This window comes from Rhinolophus sinicus, chromosome 16 (assembly GCF_057876585.1).
Source record: "Rhinolophus sinicus isolate RSI-liver-muscle chromosome 16, RSI-T2T, whole genome shotgun sequence".
NCBI classification, from domain to species: Eukaryota; Metazoa; Chordata; class Mammalia; order Chiroptera; family Rhinolophidae; genus Rhinolophus; species Rhinolophus sinicus.
Window position 1 is genome coordinate 78243874 of NC_142516.1, and position 23165 is coordinate 78267038.

A 23165-nucleotide genomic window follows, 5' to 3' on the forward strand; every position below is an offset into this window, starting at 1 on the left:
ACTGCTTACTTAGGTGGGAAGTACTGGGACTGTCTCCAGCCCATCCTCCAGGTGCCATCTGTCCGCCCCTGTACTGTCTCGCACCCATGCTTTGCTCCCTCACTCAGTCACTGTCCCAGTAGGTCCCTAGTCCTAGTCCTGGGCTTTCGGCCCTGTCTCTGCAGGGCAGTGTTAACCTCTGCATGGAGATTTGCTCAGAAGCTGGCTCTGACTCCTGTTCCCCAGAGAGCAGATGCAGACCCCTTATTGAGCACTTAAGGCCTTCTGCCAAGGTTCCAACTTGCTTTCCATGCTGCACTTACTCTTTCTTCTCCCTTAAAGCTCTGAAAGCTGTGCTTTCTGGATTAGGTACATTTTTAAAATTATTGTCTATTGTTACATACAAAATAACAGGGGCAGGGTCCTACACTGAGTCGGAATTCTGACACCAAATTGCCTTACTTGACGAAGTTCATCCTATTGGGAGGTAGGGGGTGCATTTTAAAAGGTGTTTGCTTAAAGCACTAAGCATCTATATTAAGTATCTATCGCAGTAGATTGTGTCCATCTGCACAGGGCTGAAATACCATTTGGAGATAGAGACAGACAGAGACAGACAGAGAGACGGTGGTGGGGGCGGTACAGCCTGACATGAACCAGGGAGGAGGCGGACAATCGGTGGTTGTTAGAATTTCTGTTTTCTTTATATCCTTTATCCTCAAGTTACAACCTCCCCCTCATAAAATTCCGTAAGAAAAAGAAAAAAGTGATACTTAGGGTTTTTTTATATGCCTCTGGCAAGACATTATCCAAGTTTCTTTTCCCCGAGTCACCAACAAAAGGCACTCAATTGTGTTTTTGAGAGGCCTGGCTACTGTAACGATCCAGTAAAGGCATAACCAAGAATTGGGTTTTCACATTCTGAAAATAAAAATGAAAAAGCAAATCTTCTGATTAACATATCAGCCCTACATATAGCTTTATTTGTTCTGTCCAAGAATTTAATAGTTCTATCAAGAAAACAAAGATTATGTTTTTGAAAAACGGAGTGATGTTTCAATAGGGTTGTAAGGTTTCCAGCAGGTCCTACATCATTACGATTAACTTTCTGTCCGCCCTGTTCCAGAGAGGAGTAGAAAGAGAATTTTTTTCAACACGTTCAGAGAATAGATATGAAAAGAATAAAATAATTTAAACCTTTTAATACGTGTGTAAAAGGCAGTGTTTGCATCATAAAGACATTTTTCTAAATCATTACTGTATTTTAGATGTAATTCTTTGAGCAGTCAGAACTTTTAAATGTGTTTGAGAAACAAAATAGAATAGTTGCAATTTAGGAATAATTTATTTAAAATACATGTTATTCCTCCGCACATTTGAACAATCTGTCCAATGCAGTCCACGTGGGACTTTGCTTGTACAGTTCTGAGTGGGAATCAGTAGTGTCTTTGTGTGTTGCTTTGGAAACAAATCAGCCTATCCTGAATGGCTGTTAGATCATGTAGAGTGATGCTCACATCGCAGTGCAACTTCATCACGGAGCAAGCCGGTGCTGCCATCTCCTTGCCCAGCTCTCCTCCTGGGAGCCCAGCACCATGCAGGACCCACCCCGGCGGCTTTTGGCCGTGCCCTTCCTCAGCAACTTTTTCCAGGGCCGTCGGCACTCGGCCTCAGACCCCATCCTGCGGCTGCCGCCTGGGCGGTGTGTCTCTACCACCAAAATGCTCTCCTCATCCTCTTTCCAGGTGATGGTGGCGGTGTCCTCTGTCAGCTGTGCCAAGAAAAACCCAACTTGCCCCGAGAGAAAAAGTAAAGCTCCTTTTCTTCTTAAAGATTGCCATACCTTTGAGTTTAAATTTAAGGGATGTGAAGAGGCTGTGCTGTGTTTATACCTTTTTAAATTTTGACAATTCTTCATTATACTTTTTACTGTCTGTTACACTAAGAGTTTCGGTAGATATGTAATAGGAGATAAAATGATTGCATGTTTTGTGTTTGTTCATTGAAAATATAGTTTTTGAACAAACATCATCTCCTTACAAAAGATCTGCTTTTGCTGTTCTTCCTCTTTGTGACTAGTATGACATGTGGAGATTGTGTATGAAAGTCTTTTCCATATAAAGAAATAATGCACTTAGATGCAGGGAAAATGGTTTTAATCATGGCAAAATGAAGAGGAGGTAGCACCGGCTCCTCATCTGCAATCCTGAGATAAAATGGAAGCTGTTTCCCAGGTCACTGTTCCATATGCAGAATGGAATTTTGAATCTTCCCTTTATTATATTTTCTAGGAAATACAAGACGTCCAACAGCAAAATATACAAAAGTTGGAGAGCGTTTACGGCATGTCATTCCTGGACATATGGCCTGCTCCATGGCGTGTGGGGGCAGAGCGTGCAAGTACGAAAATCCAGCCCGCTGGAGTGAGCAGGAGCAGGCCATTAAGGGGGTCTACTCGTCCTGGTGAGTAATTCTGCCGGGATTTGGTAGCTCTCCCCTGCAGCTAGATAGGACAAGGGAGTGAAGATGTACGTGGTGCAGGGACGCAGCAGGCTGTGGGAGAGGGACGATGGGGTTTGAAGTCGCGACCTCACCTCCCCGTGTCTGGCCTGGCCACCTGACGAGCCGTGGCCCACTCACACAGGCACGCTGAACCTCCATTTTCTCATGTGTGAAATGGAAATAATAAAACCAACCCCATCGGGTCTTTTCTTAATTAAGTGGAACGATGTATGTAAATATCTTAAAGAAATGGTAACTTGTGCTCTTAAATTTCAGAAATTGCTAGAAATAATAAAAAATGTGGAGCTATAAATTTGAGGAAATTCTGAGGTATATATGTAGTTTTCAGTTTCATACAGGTAAGTGTTGCCTATTTTTTATTTTGTTCCCATATTCTGTATGAAAGGACCTATTTTCACACAAATATACTTCCAGTCTGCCTCAGTAGGAGTGGTACAATTGTCGGTTCAGTGGACAATATAAGATGCTTGCATTATTTATGGTGTGTAAGTACATTCATTATTGAATCATACTGCTTTTTATTAATAGTAAACTGTCAAAAAAAACTTTTTAATGTAGTGATATCTGAAAAGTTCTGCTAATCAAACCAAATCCCATTTGAAACATACTTAGAAGAATTCACTGTTTAAAGAATTCTAATGGTGAATCATTTTATACAGCAAGAATCCATTTACAAATTAGATATTTGTCAATCAGCTTTTCTAACTTGTAACCTGTACTTTTTCATATTGAATTTGCTGGGCACATGGGTAGTGATATAGTCAGGGGTCCACTGTCACTGTTCTCCACAGATCATATTCTAATCCATCACTGTCTTTCTTAAAGAATGTTGTAAAAAAGCAAATACGATTCCTAAGGTGTGGTCAGACAAGTACATTTCTAATAATGTATGTAGCTTAAGGCCACAGTAATATTTTTGATTTATAGCTAACTAAACCATCTGAGTCTTTTTCATCTCTGCTGCTTTCATGTTACATCTCTCCTCATCTCATACTAAGTACTATTAAATTGGGGATTGTCCCAAACCTTTAGGGGCCCGTGTTGAATTTCAGGCATTACTCCAGGGGGAGGGGTATCTTTCTGGATCCTGCTCTGTTCATTTAATATCACTGTCACTCCTCTCAGGTTCGTGTGACCCACAACTTCCGATAGACTGCCTGATGTGTCTTTTACCAGAATACTGATGAGAAATTCAACCAGAATGGAGTGAAGCCAGAGTCAGCCATTTGTTGGGCCTCTGTCCATTCACACAGTAAACATCCATTTGTCCACAGGCCAGGCACTGTGCTAGACCTTTTGAGTTATTATCTCATCTTCATAAACTCTTGTGAAGTGGGCATTGGTAATGTCATTTTATTGATGAAGGAATTGAGGTCCAGACAAACGAAGAAATGTGCTACAAAGCTAGAAAGTAGGAAAGGCAGCATTTGAATTCAGGCCCAACTGACTCCAAAGCTATTTTTGCTAAATTGCAATAACTCAGCATTTATTCATAACCATGTGTGAGGATTTTTGCTACAGACTTTATATTCATGTCATATTGCATTCTCACACTAACTCTGTGAGGCAGGTGTTATTCTCCCCATTTAATGCATAGGTAGCTGAGCTGCAGATGGCTACCAATTGGCCCTCCTCATTTGGTAAATAACCTTTGGATCGCTATCACAGACTGTCACCTTTGCTGCCAATTGAGGTTTCTCCATTGTGTCCACTACAATTTCATGAGAGTCCTTGAAAATGCTTTGTGGCGGTCCATAAATACTTGCATTTGCCCTGGAATTTTTTCCAGGGATTTAAGCAGCTAGGATTTCTTAGAGCCCTAATCATAATGCAAAATCAAAGCCAGATTTGTATAAGGAGATTCTTATGTTACAGAGTTGTTGAAATCATAGAAAAAGTAGGGGCTTGATATCTTGCTCTCTCAGTCCTTAGAGCTGGAACGTCCTAGGTTTTGTGCATCTAATCAGACCCTCCCATCTGCAGGGTCACAGATAACATCCTGGCCATGGCTCGCCCATCCACTGAGCTCCTCGAGAAGTACAGCATCATCGAGCAGTTCCAGAGGTAAATGCCATGTCGTTCACACGCTTTAATAAACAAGCTCATGTTTCTCTTCCATTGCTTTTGACTTCAATGGAAAAATGTTTTCATTTTAACAATAGGCATAGAGCTTATTTCAATTAAGAAATTAAGGTTTTGAGAATAATTAATAATGTTAATTCATACCAAAAGTGGTTACCTTTTTTCTTTTTTTTAACGCTAGCTCCCAATATGACTAATTTTTTCCCCCCTTTAAGCCATGGCTTAAAAACAGTCATCAACCTGCAGCGGCCCGGTGAGCATGCCAGCTGTGGGAACCCTCTGGAACAAGAAAGTGGTTTCACGTATCTTCCTGAAGCTTTCATGGAGGCTGGCAGTAAGTCCTTCCCTCCTCTCCATGAGTTACTGAGGACAGCACTCAGAGACTTTTGTTTGCTTAGCTCTTAGGTTAAAAAGGTGATGGAAGTAAACACTTGCTGTGTAGTAGGAGGCCTCCTAAAACATGAAGATGAGCTAACTTTGGCTTTAAAGAATGCTACCATTCTTCTGTGGTATTGCTGTTGAAAGTGTAGGCTTTCTTTTCCTGTGAGAGGGATCTTGGGATGAGACCCTGTGGAAATAATGATAACATTTGATTTGTGCCTGCAGTAATTAACAGTATACCAGACCTATCAACTCATTTCATCCTTAAAGCCCTCAAGTAATGTAGTTGTTGTTTCTTCTCCATACATGAGGCCACACAGGCTTAACGAGTTTTGATTTACCCAAGATCACATTGTGTCTAGCTCTTTTTTCCCCACTAGGTGGAAAAATCTGTATGTACCATTTTATGCCACTTACCAAACATTTAGACACATTTTTATGCTTAAGCAAGAATGTATGATTTCCTTCCATAGCAGAGGCTTTGGGGCGTAGATTATTGACTATTAATTTGTAATCCTGCTTTTCCATAATTCTTTCTGGTTGAGTTTCTTAAGTAATGCGGAATGTGCTTTGTGAGAAATGTTAACAATAAGCTTACTGGAAATGTTAAAAAGCCCATTATTCTAGGCCTACACATCCAGTGAGATCTGCGTGCCTTACAGCTTTCTGTTCTTCATGAATTCACTCACTTTCTTCATATAACTTTGCAAGTATTTTTCCTGTGTGTTGATGTGTTTTCCTGTTCTCTTTTTCATTGCCCAGTTTATTTCTACAATTTCGGATGGAAGGATTATGGTGTAGCGTCCCTTACCACCATCTTAGATATGGTTAAGGTGATGACATTTGCCTTACAAGAAGGAAAAGTAGCTATCCATTGTCACGCAGGGCTTGGTCGAACAGGTAAATTCTAGGAGGTAGTTTTATTGTCTCGTAGCATATTTAAACATATAAGGAATAATATTTCTTAATATGCAATGTCTTATGTAATTTTCCTTAACCAAAATAATAATGAAAATAGAAAGCATTGTTTCACCTACTATGTCCTAAGCGTTTTACGCTTGCTGTCTTCTTAAGTCTTTAGCAACAATGTGAGTTTTGAAGGAAGTTAAGTAATTTGCTTCATCTAGTAAGCAGCAGGGCCATGATTTAAATCCATGGTTGTCAGGATTTTGTTTGTGAAGAAGAGTCTATCTGTACCTAGAATTCTATATAAAAATAACTGATTTTACTTAAAAAGCCAGCAGAATTTTAATGCAGTGCTGATATTGGGGCAGAAATAAAACCATTGGGTTGGAATCTTCATTGTCATCTGGTTAAACCTGACATCTGAGCTTGACTGTGTCCATAGAGTAGCTGCCACGGGGTCTCTCACCTGCTCAGGAGCTTCATCAAGGTGGGGACTCAGTTCTGTTCAGTATCATCAGCTCGTATGGTCCAGCCAAAATTCCACTGTTCCTGAGGATTCCACGCAGTAGGTCTGCAGATATTTCATGCTTACACGAAAGACCTGACCTGTCCTAGTGAAAGAGATTCGTTGGACCCTACCTACCACACACTAGGAGAACATGCATTTTTTAGAGGTTCTGATATTCATGTATAACGAGATTCACAACTTTGGTGAATCACACAGATGTCTTTTGATTGCCTTTTACTTTTTAATAGTAAATTGAACTAATTGAGTAATTATTGTCTTTTTGTGATTCATTTTAATTTGAAATTAATTAACAAGAATAAATTATTTTTAAACTTTTAAGGATCTTTTCCTTAATATTAAGTGCTCATAGCAATATAGAATTATATCATGGTATGGAGAAAAACGTATCAGTATAGAGGCAACTCTACAAGAAGAATTGTCAGGAAAAAAATAATAAACTGTGAATGTACATAATTCCCAAATTGAAAAATGCCCAGATTGGTAGAGTACCAGGCAGGAATGTGCCAACAGTTGATGGCAGTGGCAGAAGTGGGAAGTTCCAAGTGCAGTGTATGGATCCATTGGATGAAAAATTTCAAAAACTGTTTGGGAAACACAAACAGGATTTTATTTCTCCCATGTTGGAGTGGGGCATAAGGAGGATAAACAGGCCAGGTCATCCCTCTTTATGCGGTTATTACTGTTACCGCCTTCTCATTCCACATTTACTCAGCTCATTCCTCCTTACTCCACACTTACTCAGTCATCTCTGCTTAGCCCACACTTACACTCAGGCAGTTCCTGTGCTCGCCCCTGTGTACGGGGGACTGAGTGTTCTCTGTCAAGGTGAGGGGCGCCATATAGACAAGTAACTAGATAAACAGCTTTGTAAAATGTTACAAAGTTATAATTGTCCTTAAAATGTTTCTGTATTTATATGGTTCCTAAGACATATCAAATTTAAATCATCGAAGAGTGATAAATAAATAAAAAATATATATAAGCTTTTCTCATCCATTTTTCTCTTCTTCACTGTTAGGTGTTTTAATAGCTTGTTACTTAGTTTTTGCGACAAGAATGACTGCTGACCAAGCCATTATCTTTGTTCGGGCAAAGCGACCCAATTCCATTCAAACTCGAGGACAGCTATTGTGTGTGAGGGAATTTACTCAGTTTCTGATTCCTCTTCGAAACATATTCTCTTGCTGTGACCCCAAAGCACATGCGGTCACCTTAGCGCAGTATCTGATTCGCCAGCGTCATCTGCTTCATGGTTACGAGGCGCGACTTCTGAAACACGTGCCAAAAATTATCCACCTCGTGTGCAAATTGCTGCTGGACTTAGCTGAGAACAGGCCTGTGGCGATGCAAGAAGTGGCAAAAGTGCCTGGCCTCTCTGCTGAAATTGAAAAGACAGTTTCTGAGGTGGTCACGATGCAGCTAGATAGAGAGTTCCTGAGGCACGACAGTGATGCATTGGACTCTGTCACCCCCACTGCAGTGGTGGCAGACTTTGAGAATCAGGATGTGAGTCTTTCCAATGAGCAGGAGTTTGACCCTCTTTGGAAGAGGCGGAATGTCGAGTGCCTTCATCCCCTGACTCGCCTGAAAAGGCAGCTCAGCTACAGCGACTCGGATTTACAGAGGGTCGAGTCGCTTCTGGAACAGTCGGGGACTCCATGGACGGTGCCTGCTCAGGTTCCCTTGTGCCCCAGGCTGCAGACGCCCATAAGCCGCTGTGACGCCCCGCAGACTCCACAGCTAGATTTCAATAAGGAAACGCTGGTCTGCAATACATTTTCCTTCTGGAATCAGGCTAAATTTGGAGGCCTAGAAGGACTCAAAGATGACGGGTCACCAATTTTCCATAGTAAGACTGTTCCAAAGGAAGTACAGCGGAGTAGAACCTTCTCTTCTGGTGTTTCAGGTTCATATAAACCTGGGGAACCAGTTACACCCAACTTTGCAAATCTCCCTAAGGAGCCACACCGTTCTCCCCAGCAAGGGACCCAGTGTCAGTGTGAAGCTCCTGGTGGTTACAGCCCACGTTGTGGTGTGGAGGACCCTGAGACATGCTGCAGCCCTGTGGGCTGTGCCTCCAGCCCCAAAGCACAGTCCTTGGTTGGACCAGAAACCCAGGCCAGCAAAGATGAGCCTGCCGTCACTCCACACACCACTGTGCAGTCTGAACTGAGTGTTGAAGAAAGGAGAATACTGGCAGCCAAAGCCCTGGCAAACCTAAATGAGTTTGCAGAAAAGGAGGAAGTGAAAAGGAAGGTAGAAATGTGGCAGGTATTTGCATTTCACTTAATTATATATGCTTAGGTAATACGTGTGTCAGAGCAAAAGCATCATACCTTTTCCCAGATTCATTGTCACAGGAATCTGGGGACATGTTGGTATAATACTTAACTTTTAAACTTCAGGTTTCTCAACTGTAGCAAGAGCCCAGTGTCATAGAATCGACAGACATGGGGCTTTGGGGTGGGCTTGTTTCAGCCTCCTGTGAAAGAAAGCACTTAGCACTTGGCAGGGTACGTGAGTGAGAGCAAGGCGTGGATATGGTTGATGTCTGTAGCTTCCTTCTTTCGTGCTGGGTTTGTTAGACAGACCAATGGACAGATGGACAAGCCATGGCAGACAGCTGTGAACGAACATGAAGGATCTCTAGGCCAACCTGAGGCCTGGCAGGGAGCCACATTTTGGGAACCACTGACTGAGAGACATAAATGAAATCAGAGCAAATTCTTTTGCAAAGCTCATCCACACTAGTGTTGAGTGAGGTCTGGAGAAAGCGTGACAGGTGCTGTCTGCTCAGCATTCCCTCGCGTGGACTGCCCAGTCCTGCCCCAGTGAGGCAACTGTCAGATCCAGAGAGTAACTGGGAGCGGCCACACTAACTGTGGACTATTGGTTCCTGAGATTAGGTCTTTGGGGTCCATTTCTTGGCTTTTACTTAAATTACAATGTGAAATTTTAAATTTTAATCCCTTTTTGTGTTGTATTTTTACTAGAAAGACAGTCTTAAATTGCTCACACTCTGCCCTGAATGAGCAGCTGATGTAGAGAAAAGGCAGGCCTAACACTCTTAGTTATCAGAAACAGGTAAACTGCCCAAATGTGGGACTGACCCAGGGAGGCCTGGCTTAGTGAAATCCTGACTTGTTAGCCCGTAATCTACCACAAGTTATTCATGTAGCTGCTCTCTGTATCCTGCCATTAATTAGGTAGGGCGTGCACACTTTTCAGGAGTGCCTGAATCTTCCAGATGCAGAGGTGGGAGAACAGACATGGAGCCTTGCACCAGCTGACCACTGTGTGACGAGAGGAGAGCACTTCCACACACACTCTGTCCATCAGAATTGTTTTGCTTAATGAACCGTTAGATGTTTTGTGTTTTTCAACATGAAGTTGTTCTTTATTTCCTACTAGTAACAGAAAAGCCTTCCATTCATCGGCAGGCCTTTCGTCTGCATCACTGTGTGCCTTGGTGACTAGCAGCAGGCCTTTGGTGTCATGGGGGACAGTTCGTGGCCCCTCACGGGTCAGCCCCACTTGTACCTGCACTGCTCAGTGCAATAAATGGCATGGGCCAGATTGTTTCAACATGTAACATACACAAAAGCATTTTCTAGAGGTGAACCCTTTCCTTTGGATAGGTTTGCCTCTTTTTTTCCTTTCTTGATTTTATTATGAGCCTTTCAGTAATAAAACCAATCTGCTGAATCCTAGAAACAGTAAAATGAACACGATTTAAATAACATAATGCCGCCTGTGCATATAGTAGGTCCTTTCGCATCTTTTATCTCATGTGATTTTCACAGCAATTCTGGGATGCAGATGATACTACTTACAGGTTCTTTGTTAATCTGTACAGTGTTCATTAATTAAGTGTCACAGATGGGGAAACTAAGGGTTTCATGCTCTAAGGGTGACGTGCATGAGATCCAAATGCAGCAGAACCAGGATACATATCATGTGTTTAATACTTTCCGTCATCCTTATGTCTTTCTAACTCCACTGAAGATTTCAGAAAATATCATGACGTAATGGTCATTTACTAAGAGGACTTTTGAGTTGTGTTGTTTCTGACCATCTTGCCTTCTCAAAGTATTGGCTTATTTATGAGCTAATAAAGAGAAACCCAGTGCTGGAGGACCCTGGTAGCATGGCAGAAACGTCACGGGCTGTAGCCCGTGCTGTAGCAGACCTGGATGGAAATGCCTGTTTCCCCCTTTTTCGCTTTGGGCTCCTGGGCAAGTGATTTCATCTTCCCTGAGCCATAGTACATTTGTCCTTAGCAGGGCCTCCCTGATGGCTTGCTATGCAATCAGAGATAAGTCATATATTATAGTTCCTGTCATATTGTAAGTGTTCTACAAATACTAGATGGGTGAACGAATGAATGGTAGTAATTATTATGCTTATTACTATGGCAAACATATTTTATTTACCAAAACATAAATCTGAAATTTCCTTTCAGAAATTAAAATTCTTATTTCACTTTTCCCCTGTTCTCTGTGAGGTAAAATTTTTAAATCTACTGCCTAAATTATCTCTAGGCATTCGGATTTTTGGCAAGACTTCCTATTTATTTTCATCCTATCAGATGGATGCAGGCTCATTATTTGTTAAATTCTACATAGGATTCTTAAAAAGGAATTTGAAGACCTTATACTACATTTGTAACTATTAAGCATTTGGGGGGGTGTGCATGGAGGGGGGCACTTTGAAATTTCAGTCAGAAGCTTCTCCTTATCCCAGATTAATTTGCAAACATTCTCTTATTTATACCTTTTCATCTGCCATTCTACTTCATCGCAGCAAATATTTCTGTTTTGTTCGCCATGACCCTGAAAAGGAAGGCTCCTTCCTGAAATGTTTCTGTGGTTTCTGAGTGAAGTGGAAAACTTAGATTAACTAAGCAATTCTCTGCACTGAAAACTTGAACAAACCTCAGTTAGTCAGCCCAACACCTATGGGGCAGAGACGCACTTCATAGAGGGAAACTGAGGCTTGGAGAAGTTCAATATCTCAGCCCAGTGTGCCTCCAGGAAGTGCGGTGTTGGGAAGGGACCCGGCCCATATCGGAGCCAGAGACATTCACCCTCCTGGGCAGCCTAACAGTCATCAAATGTCAAATGGTACCTGCCTCCCTCTCCCCCTTTCTTCCTCCTCTCTCTTTCTCTTTCTTCCTGTCTTTTTAGAAAGAACTAAATTCCCGAGACGGAGCTTGGGAAAGAATATGTGGTGAAAAGGATCCTTTCATCCTGTGCAGTTTGATGTGGTCTTGGGTGGAACAGCTGAAGGAGCCTGTGATAACCCTAGAGGATGTGGACATGTTGGCTGACAGACACGCGGATGCTGCAGAAGCGCTGTTTTTATTAGAGAAGGTAAAGTAGCAGTCAGACCAGTTGGTGAAGTTAATTGTATAAGTTGCACACACTAAAAAAAATCCATTATAAAAAGGGGCATTTATGTAGAATCCCATTTCTGGGTCTAGTTTAAGTTTTTCCAAGATAAAATAAGAAATTCATACCCAGTATAAACATTTAAAAGACACAAAAATAAAAAGGGAGATACCCATAATCCCAGGAAAGCCACTTTGAATATTTTTAAGTCTTTCAGTCTTATCACTACATATGTTAATTTGGTAAAATTCAATTCGTACAAGTTTATGCTTCATTTTCGCTCAAAATTATATTATAACATAGGTATTGTTTCATGTTTAGTATAAGTTTTTCATAAATATTAACTTATGGGTAGGTAATGCTCTAATCTGGGGGGGGATCATAACCACTTTTTCACTTTCAAGTATTTGTTTCTACTTACCATGAGCATGTAATGTGAAGCACTGTGAGGTAGGTTGGAATACGCACTCATTTGTATTTCTTTGAAAGGGTTTGTGTCATGTATTTATGTATACAATTTGTATATGTATAAAATATAGAAGAATATAGATAAGAATAATAAAATAATAATAAATAAACAAGAAACTGATAATAATGGTGGTTGCCTTAGCAATGTAGGAGACAACAGATCTAGGAAGGGAGGGAGGGAGATTTACTTTTCATCGTAGTTCCTTTTATACAATTTAATATTTTTGACCATATAAAGCTACTAAATTTTCATTTAAAAATAGGCTTTGCTTTTGTTTTAGGAAACAGATCTCTCATTATCAGCCTTGCTACCTACTATGCTGCAGTGTAAACATCTCCTCATTTCCTCATCTTCTCGTATTACTAGTGCACACACAGATACGCAGACACGCATAGTTGTGTGGGGCACATCTTTAAAGACAAGATTTTTCCTGTATCAGGAGTCTTTCTCTTAGGCTGTGTTCTCAGCAGTTAAATTAGAGATGAATCTGGGGAGTGCATAGGGGAGGCAGTTACCCTTGGTGGGTAGTGGCGGTCCAGCCTCTTGCTAGGATGCATTTGGTTTCAGCTTTGTTCCATCTCCATAGCTGGAGAGGTAGAGGCCCTGCTTTCCTGAAAAGGGAAGGTGAAGTAACTTGCCCAAGGTATGCAGCCTGTGTCAGAGCAGGGTTCAGATTCCGATGGCTCTGGCACAAAGCTGATGCACATTGTCACGTCGTGCTGTTCCATATCATTCACACCAACCCCATGTGTAGGGCACTGACGTTATTTCAGGGTTTTTACTTGTGTAGGCATCACTGTTATGATCATTTGTGTTTGCAGGTGTTTCTGTATTTCAGGCTTTGCCCTCAGAGAAGGTATCCGGACAGAAGTCGGCGGCCCTCAGGGCGATGTGTACTGGTGCACACTGTCCAGTGGTGGGCACTGGACACTTAGAGACACCCCTTTGTGTCTCTAAGGCCGGCAGCCCCCAGGAACCAAGTTGGGACACGTTGGTCAGGGACCTTCTCCCTTAAGTGCCGCTTGCTCCTGGAGGGTTGTGCTGTGTCTTCTTCTGCCCCCAGCCCCATAGTCTCTGACGTAGGCAGGCAGGCGGGTCCATGTCGCTGTGGCATGTCAGCATACACCAGCCGAACTGAAACGATATGTCTAGAAACCATAGAGTGGATCAGCCCTTCCGTTCACTGCCAGGAAGACATTTCATTTGAAATTGCTCTTCATGTAATACCTAACCAACTTTGATTTTATCTCCTGAAAGCTTTTCAAACATGTAACAGTGAACATTGGTAGAACCCTTGGCAGACAGTGTAGTATTGGAGGTTATGAGTACTTGGTTGCACACCAGTCAGTTCCTGGCTGTGCAGCCTCTTTGAGTTTATTTGTTGAGGCATTTTTCAGACAACTTGTGTTATTTTGACTTCTGCGAAAACAGGGCCAGCACCAGACTGTTCTTTGCGTGCTGCACTGCATAGCAAGCCTGTGGACGATTCCCGTGCACGTGGAGGACGCCGCCCTTGCCCACGCCATTAAAGCATTCACTAAGGTGGGTGATGCACCTCCTTCCCCGCAGACCACGAGCAGCGTCATCCTTGTAAACCAGAACCCAGAGGTCATCAGCGTCCTCTAAAATAGAACTTTTAGCTATGTTTCCTCTTAATGGAAATGTGTTTGACATTTCTTAAAAAGTAGTTGCAGACTTTGGGCCAAAAAAATATCAGTTTCCTAACAGTGATGTTAGAAGAAAGCTGAACTGTGGGTTTTTTCAAGGAGAACATTGGAACAAAGAGCTTTATATAGAGAGAGAAACAATTAGGTGTTGAGAAAGTAGTTTTAAATGATGTGCCTGGTAGGAATTGGAGAATCTTCTTGTTGAGCCAGTTCTACCCTGGGGCTAAGCAAGAAATCATCTTGAGAATTCAACATCCAGCACTGACGATTTGGTAGTGTGTCCTGGTTGGCAAATCCTAAGCAAAGAGAATAAAAAAGTGTCCTTTTTCTGTACATCTTTTTGCCCTGCAGCAATCTTTCCTGGTGGAGGAAAGAAACTAGATTCCTACCAAGAGAAAAGGTTTCTCTCACCCATTCAGCTAATTTGTTGGTATCTCTCACTTACAATACAAAAATGTCACTAAACAAAGCACCCAGCTTTCCATGTCTGTGTCTGTGGTAAGCATTCATGATGATAGCAGTTATTCGCACTCAGCTGCCAGTCTCCTCCCCCTTCCACTCTTTCCAAAGTGAGGTCCTCCTGGCAGGCTTGTTCCTCATCCGGGGCTTTATGGCATTAAGTTTCCAGAGTCTGTAGGTCAAACCCCGGTCACGTGATCCTTTACATCTATATTTTATTACATTTTCATAGACCTAGAAAGCTATCTGCTGTGTAGGGAGGGTTGTGATTTGGTGTTTAACAAAGTAAACAATTGAAAGTGTTATTAATGTTAGTAAGATGTTTTTGCAAATTGGATAGACAATATAATGGTTAAGATAAAAATAAATTTCTGATTTAACGGAAAAAACAATCCTTAATATTGGTCCCTCTGAAAACAATAGGAATTCTTTACATCTTCTTTTGGCTTTTTAGGGGGATGCTAATGAATAGTTAAACATACCTGTTGTTCCAAACCTAACTATAAAAATGTTAGGAGACATGTCTTGGCTTTCTCCCCTTGTGCACAATCTTATAAGCAGAAGCTGTGACGGCTCTTTTCCCAGGCTCTTCAAGGAAGTCTGTGTGGCGTCTGGTGCCATGTAGTGAAAATCATGTCTCCCTTCAGGCCAGAGCTTAGCAGGCTTGCTGCAGCCCCTGCATCATCCCTGGGGCTCCTCAGCTATGATGCAAATACTCTGCCTGTGCAGCCTCTACCTGTGCCCTCCAAATCACCTCTGTGTGATGTGGAGGGCAAGGGACCCCATGTGATTATGTTGTTTGAGTTACAAAGTTGTTTGCCTCTGACCCAACAGTCTTGTGTGTCCTCCCGATGTCCCCACCCTGGAGAACGAACTTGGTAGTATGCGAGCAGGGTGAAATTCCAGACCCTTCCCAGTCCCTTCACGAGGGTACAGCCTTCCCTCTTTCCCCTTCAGGAGGACGGCGTCACTGGCCAAGTGATCTGATCCTGTTCTAAGGAGCCACACATTTCTGTGGTGGTGGGGTGGAAGCCTGGTCATTTCTCTGGTTCTCCATCCTGCATCACTCCTAAACCCTGCAGTACGGTGGAGTTGGGCAAACAGTCCATACGTGTACATGGTGCCTTCCTACCAAGTGGAAAGGAAGCTGCTGCATAGGTTTTTATGAGTGTATGTGCCATACGTGTCAGATGCTCATATTTAATGCCCACAGAAGCCCTAAGGAGATGGGCACTATGACTTCCTTTTTACAGAGAAATCAGGTATGACCTGAGCTGCATGGCTGGCAGGTAAAAAGCCAGGCTCCCATTCAAGTCGCCCAGTGCAACACTGACAACGGTGCGTGTTGTTTTCATAAGAAGACCTTTCCCTTCTATCATCAGTGATCCATCTCTGGATTCAAAACTCACTTCACACTCACTGTTGATTTGTTCCTGACAGTATATGAGTATACGACGTATGCAGGCACTGGATTTAATTCTTTGGGTTTTCATTGATAAATTTGATATTGATGTGATTGGCAATTCTAATATATTGGCAATTCTTCCAAGTTAAAATTAATGTATGAAGTGTATTGTGTTTACTTTTTAAATTGTATATAATTTTGTTTACAAATGTTAATTTTTTTCTCTATCCCAGTTTTTTCCCTCCCAGAATAGACTGGTTAAAATTCTTCTCACAGTGTCCTGAATATAGATTTTCTTTGTCATCAGGTTAATTTTGATTCTGAAAATGGACCAGTAGTTTACAACACCCTGAAGAAAATATTTAAACACACACTGGAAGAAAAAAGAAAAATGACAAAAGACAGCCCTAAGCCTAGTGTTGAGTGAAGCTGACTTGCCCCTCACGGTGAATATTTCAGACCTGAAGATCCAGATAGCATTCCTGTTCCCAGGTGAACAAGTTAAAGTGTGGACCTGCTTTGTCTCGTAGCACTTTATTTCAGGTGCTCTTGGTTTGTGCTAAGAATGACTGTTCCTATTTGGAGCAATTATTTATTTTAAAATATCATTGAGCTACATTTTTGTGTTGAAAATTGCCATAAAGTTTGGTGCCACTTTCTTTTATTTATTTAAGTGAATTAATATTGTTATACTAATATTTTAAGTATGTGGTGTTTACATCCTATTCTTGTTGGCATTTTGGAAAACATTGTAACTCTTCTTTCGAAAACAATTATCTTATTGACGGAACTCTTTCTAAAGTTTTTACCAAATAGATAATATTAGTAGTAAAACCTCACTGTGTATCCCTCCCCTGATACCTGACCCAAGGAAGTCACCAAATGTCTTAAACGTTTTTATATTTCTTAAGAAGGCTATTGATACAACATTTTAAAAGGATTTTTTAAAATATTGTTTGAAATTTTTCTTCTTTTTTTATAAATGTGGCAAAGCTTTTCAAAATGTGTTATTTTTCAGAGTGATTTAGTTTTATATTAAAGGAATGGCTGTGAGGTGGTGAGGATTCTTAACTTGTAGGAGGTAGACTTGCCCTTTGTCAGGTTTTAGACAACCTCAGCAACCTCTGCTCAGGAGCAGTTCTCACATATCAAGCCTTATTCCCACTCTCCTGGGCTGCTGCTGAGCCAAGTAGCATTTTTACAGAGGAAATTGGATCAGTGGCGGGCACTGTGGGAAGCTGCTCTGAAGCAGAACTCCACAGAAAGGCCAGTCTCGAGGGTGGGCTCTGCAGGCCTGCTCTGTCCGGGTGCGGTCGCTGCTCCCGGAGCCGCGTCCATGCTGCCTGTGTGGTAGTGTGAGCACTGACCTACACCCCACACCTGCCATTCCACACACCCAGGTGCCTCAGCGCCCTACCTTTGGCTGCTTTTTAACTACAAGAAGTAAAATTTTTAAACTGACTTTGACCCACTTAGGTTGCATTCACCCTACTGGCTTTAGATAAGAAGTACCCGCTTAAACTAGTTCCTTGTAGAACCAAACTAGCAGTCAGCAATTGAAACCGTAACTATTATTTAAATAAACAGGTGGGGTACCTGAGGCCAAGCCACAGAGAGGATTGGAGTTTTCCCAATAAAGATGATATTAGTCAAACCAGTTTCAAACTAAAGAAGCTACTACTTAATCTTAAAGACAGAACTTCAGGGAAAGCAAGACTAATATACAACAAATAAAATTTCTCCAACTCTTGCATTTATGAATCAAGCTCTAGCACATGAAACATATTTTAGTCATTATTAGTCTTACTAACTCTGATGGCAAACACTAAACACCATTGTCTCCTACACTGAATTTTCTTGGGAAATCAAATTCAGTGAATTTTAATGAACTCAGTTGTCCATTCCTGAAATTTCTCATTTTCAAGTGCCTTTTCTGGGAAAGTAGGGGAGAAAACAATTACATTTTATCCAAAGGTACGTTGTAAAAATGTTTTTTACCCAAAAAGGTATCTGTCCTCATCTCAGTCAGTCTCACATGGGCAAGTGGCACCATGGTTCATTTGATAAGTGGTTATTGGCCTGTGTGTCTGAAACGACCGTTTCAAATTAAAGAATAGACTCTGTACAGCCATGATGTGACCAGTGCACATCTAAAATCTAAGTGCATCAGCTTGAGAAGGAGAGATGGTGGGAGAATTCATGAGACTATATACAATTATTGTATTTATCTGAATAAAAGGGAAAAGAACAACCCATAACCCTCATTTTGTACTTCTTTTGCTTGAGAGTCATGCGTGTCCTGATGATAAACATGCAGTTTTGTCATTAGAGTATCCTGATGGGCAGACTGAATTGTAGGCTGAATAGTCAGCTAGCCAAGCTCTGGAAAGTCCAGACTCGGTTAGTTCACAGTGACCATGGGTGTTTGAGGTGCGGGGGACCAGGGTTGAACAGTTCTGAGAGGAATGGGTAAAGAGAATCTCAAGGCTGACAGGATTCCTGCCTTCCTAAATTTGAATGGATGCGGAGTTCTTTGTTGCCCAGAGGATAGAAATCTACCTATTAGAAGAAGTTACAGGGTTGCAAAATTCAGCTCAACAGAAGTGGGGAAGGGCCCGAAGCACACACAGGCAGAACCTACTGCCGCAGCCAAGCACATGCGTTGTCTTGCTTACTTCTTTTACCAGACTGAGAGAGAAGTATTCATACTTGCCTAAGGAAGGCATCCTGGTCTGACTGACTAAACCACGTTTCCTCCCACCCCGACCCCCGCTGAAGCCGCCTGCCTGTGGAGCTTCTCACCAGGTAGAACTTCCCAGCGTGGAGCACTCCGTCAGAGACCTGAGGCCCTGTTAGCGCTAGACTCCACGATGGCATTATAGAGCGTCCTAGTATCCATAAGTACAGGGAAAATCACACGTTTTTGGTCCTCTACCGAAGGCTGAGCTGGCTGTTACTATCATAGGATCTCTAGCACATCACACTTAGGAAGTACATGATTTCTTGCCACTTTTGGATTTTTTCTATTTGAGAGCATTTGCTGATGCTCTTTGAGATAAAGTGCTGCTGATTTAGAGATTGTTTCATCTATGTGCGTAACTCAGAAGTACTGTGCCTATCGACAGTCATATCTTCAGCCAGCTTCCCAGTTTATCTGAGAAAGAATGCGCTTTCAGCACTCTGGATTCCATGAAAATAGCTCTATGTCATAGTTCAGTAGAGAGAAAGTTTCTCTATTTTCTCTTAAATGGAGACTGCTTACTCATACACTCGGGTGCTGTTTCAGTCCGTTCTCTAGATGTCTGCAAAAATTCCAAGGAGAGTGTGTTATAAGACACAGTGCATGCCCCAAGTTCTTGATATTTGAAGATCCCCAAAGAATTTTGGGGATTGATTAAAAGTGACAGTTTACTCATAGGATCTTTGTTGTTGCTGTTTCAAATTAACAAGCACTAATATCCATAAGTACAGGGAAAATCCCACGTTTTTGGTCCTCTACCGAAGGCTGAGCTGGCTGTTACTATCATAGGATCTCTAGCACTAATATATTTTCAGTGCAAGTAAGTTATGAACAACATTCCCTTTGATGCTTTTTATTTTTGTGAATGTGGACCGGGATTAGCCCTTACCTCAAGGAGCTCTTTTCAATGGTAGGTAGATGGTTGAACATTGTGTACAGATAAACTAGCAGGGGAAAAAAATCAGCAAGTCCTGTTAGGCAGTGGTGCATTATTTTTTAGTTATGCTTTTAGGCATGAGCTGATCTCTGATTAGCCCAACAGTGACAATAAAACTGATTTATCAAGTCATCACAATGGAGCCATTCACTAGTGGAGCTGTGGTGAACCTTCGTTCCAAGCCAGCCAATGAAACATGCAGTCACTAAAAATAATGTCACAATAAGACTAATATCATAAACCCTTTTGCACTGAAAATAAAGGTTTCATACATGCACTGCAATTTGTATCACAACAGAAGGCTGTTATGCCCTTGCCGCCTGGCTTTCTTGATTAAATTGAAAAGATGGTTTAAGATTGTGTATTGGAGAAATTAGTTTTTGGAATAGGTTTCTATTTACATGACCATTTTATTAGACTCTGCAAATACTCCTTGGTTTTCATTTGGTGGATTCCTTTCTCATTTTCTGTCTCCTCTTAAAAATGCAAACGAAATGACTCAGGCATTGAATTAGGTTGAACCACATAGAATGGTCATTTCTGCAGGTCCAAATAACCAAATACTGGTCATTTTATATGGTTCAACTGAATATTAAATGTAATGTTTCTGGTACCAGTAGGTGACAGTTCCTGAATAATTTTGGCAAAGTTTAGATTAGATGATCAGTTATTTTCTAAGAATATCCTGTATGCTCACAGAATTGCAATCCAAGTGGAAGAGACCAATATGAAACTCATATTCTTGCAGCAACAGGTTTGTGCCTACTCTGCTTGGCCCTCTGCAAATGCTTGGGACACACGGGTCATTTATTCAGTCATTCACCTTCCATCCCGGAGCCGAGTCTGCTGCATGTCCACACCACCGCATCACTCATTCATGCCATCTCCCTCTGTCAGCACCCTCACTGACTTCTGCATTGTCTACCGCCCAGCTGCCTCCTTCAATCCACGCATCCATTCTTTCTACACAGCGCTAGAAGATGAATTCTCAACACTTTATCAGTCCGTTAATTTAGAATGCCCTTCAAAATTTGTCTCTGATTTCTTCAAATGGAATATGTGCTAACTGACTCTTTCTTTAGTATAATTACATTCAACTACCTGACTACCCCATAGCCCAGAGAGGTGGAAAGGTGCTATGGGCAATTATGTCTTTCTAAAATTGCTATGTCAAAGCCCCAACCCCTAGTACTTCAAGAATGTGACTGAATTTGGAAATAGGGTCTTCAAAGGGGAAATTACGTTAAAATGAGGTCATTAGAATGGGCTTCAATCCAACATGACTGGTGTCCTTATAAGAAGAGGACATTAGGACCCAGGCAGGCACAGAGGAAAAATTACATGAGGACACAGGGAGAAGATGGCCGTCTGCAAGTCAAGGAGAGAGGCCTCAGGAGAAACCAGCCCTGCCAACACCGTGATCTCAGACTTCCAGACTCCAGGACTGTGAGGAAGTAAATACCTGTTGTTTCAGCCTCCCAGTCTGTGGTATTTGTTACACATCCCAAGCTGACAGAGACAGGAGACAAAATTCCCTGCTCTTCCCTCAGTGCTCCCATTTTACCTTCTGTGAATTTATAATACTTTTACCTAAAAAATCACATTGCTTATTTTGCCTGTTTATAATCTTGACATAAATTAAAGAATTCAGTGCATATCCTCCTGTGACTTGCTTTTATTGTTCAGCACGCTTCTCACATTTGTGTTGATGTGTGATGTGCAATTTGTGTGCTCACTACTCCGTGGAATCTGTGTGTGGATACACCATAATTTATCCCTTTGACTTGTGATAGACACTGGGTGGTTTATATTGTACATGAATATAACATGTGGGAGAAGTCCGGTCATCCAAATGGTGGCATGAGGTGAGCCTCTGTAAATCTCCCCTGGAATTTACAACAAATCAAACAACTATAACTCCACAAAGGACTCCCCGCACAGCAGACAGGCAAGAGGAAGAGACCCACTACTGAATTCACCTAAAGGTGGGCAAATTGCAGGGGGAGGAGCAGGGGAGGAGGGAATGGAGAAGTGCGGAGACAGAGCCGCGTGGGCGCAGGACGCAGACCTAGCTCAGTGCTCTGAGCTCGCTGCATCCCAGAACTACTGCAGCGGTGGGAGAGGGAAGAACTCAGACTGCTAGGGCTCCGATTATGGCCCACAGGGCTGAGAGGACAGCATATAACACGGCTGAACCCAACGCTCACGGCAGAGACATCAGAGCAAAGACTGAGAGAAGGCTGAAAACAGTGGATTAAGCCCTCACTGCCACAGAGAAAGGAAGCCTTAGGCACTGAAATTAGCTGCCCCCTCCCTACCCTCCCAGATCTTGCCCCACCCCCACCTGCCCAGTGCTAGAAGCGGAACAGTAGTGGTGTCAGATCAAAAGAACAGAATATTTGCTGTTCTGAGAACTGTGGTCCTCAGACACAGATTCACAGCCCAACTAGTTCCGGTAAAGGGGAGTAGCTGTGAAAGCAGGACTGGCCGTGGTGGTGGTCGCCGCCATTGCTCTGGGCCACCTCTCACAACTCACCCCGCCCCTGTCTCCACCTGTCTGGGCAGATCCCTGCAGGAGTAAACAGAACTGCTGAAACACACGGGCTCTGAATCTGGTGCAGGAAGAGCTTTGGAACCTCAGAAACTCTCCGCATACCCACACGGACACTGTGCCCTGTGACCCACGTGAACTGTTAACAGAGGAGAAGCCCGTCTCCCAGGGAATCCCCCCAATGTGTGAGAAGCTGAAATAGTGCGGAGAAAACATAGCACTACAGTGTGAGAGAGAAAAAAAATGCTGCAGTAAAACACTCTACCAACAAGTACTGGAAAACAAAAGAAAGACTTCTTCCTATCAACCTGTTGCAGAAGCCCCTCCTGTAGATGTCTAGGAAGAGAAATAATAAATCGTTAATTGCCATGAATAACCAAGGCAACAAGACAGCTCAGAAAGAAAGTGAAAAGTCTCCAGAAAAGGAACTTAAAGATATGGAAATATGTGACTTAAATGACAGAGAATTCAAGATTGCAGTTCTGAAAAAACTCAATGAGATGCAAGAAAACATAGAAAGGCAGTTTAATGAACTCAGAAACACAATCAAAGAACAATATGAACATTTTACGAAAGAGATTGAAATTTTAAAACAGAACCAAATAGAATTGCTGGAGATTAAGAACTCAATAGAAGAAATTAAGAATGAAATAGCCAGCTTAGGTAATAGAGTTGACCAGATGGAGGAAAGAATCAGTGACATCGAAGATAGAAACCTGGAAATGACACGGATGGAAGAAGAAAGAGACTTGAGACTTAAAAGAAATGAAGGAACTCTACAAGAACTTTCTGACTCCATCAGAAAGAGCAATATAAGAATAATGGGCATACCAGAAGGAGAAGAAAGAGAGAAGGGAACAGAGAATATATTCAAACAAATCATTGATGAGAACTTCCCTAACTTGTGGAAAAAACTGGATCCTCGAATCCAAGAAGCAAATAGAACACCTAATTACCTCAACCCCAACAGGCCTTCTCCAAGGCACATTGTATTGAAGCTGTCTAAAATCAACGACAAAGAAAGGATCCTCAAGACAGCCAGGGAAAAGAAGACGGTAACCTACAAAGGAAAGCCCATTAGATTATCATCAGATTTCTCAGCAGAAACTCTACAAGCCAGGAGGGAATGGAACCCAATATTCAAACT

General features: G+C 42.0%; 1 protein-coding gene across 6 annotated transcripts in view; it reads left to right on the plus strand.

The window, feature by feature from the left end:
* Positions 1 to 18048, plus strand: part of PTPDC1 (protein tyrosine phosphatase domain containing 1) — a 60167-nt gene extending 42119 nt beyond the window's left edge. For 3 of the 6 annotated variants that reach the window (XM_088793252.1, XM_088793255.1, XM_088793254.1), the window contains 8 exons: positions 2271 to 2442; positions 4486 to 4566; positions 4800 to 4918; positions 5728 to 5865; positions 7419 to 8671; positions 11587 to 11772; positions 13691 to 13801; positions 16098 to 18048. In XM_088793252.1, coding sequence (XP_088649378.1) covers positions 2271 to 2442; positions 4486 to 4566; positions 4800 to 4918; positions 5728 to 5865; positions 7419 to 8671; positions 11587 to 11772; positions 13691 to 13801; positions 16098 to 16217 — 2180 coding nt within the window. In that variant the 3' untranslated portion in view covers positions 16218 to 18048. Of the gene's footprint in view, positions 1 to 1479; positions 1789 to 2270; positions 2443 to 4485; positions 4567 to 4799; positions 4919 to 5727; positions 5866 to 7418; positions 8672 to 11586; positions 11773 to 13690; positions 13802 to 16097 lie in introns of those variants that run through there. The other 3 variants (XM_019712003.3, XM_088793256.1, XM_088793253.1) reach the window with 3 other exon arrangements.
* Positions 18049 to 23165: the final 5117 nt, after the last annotated feature.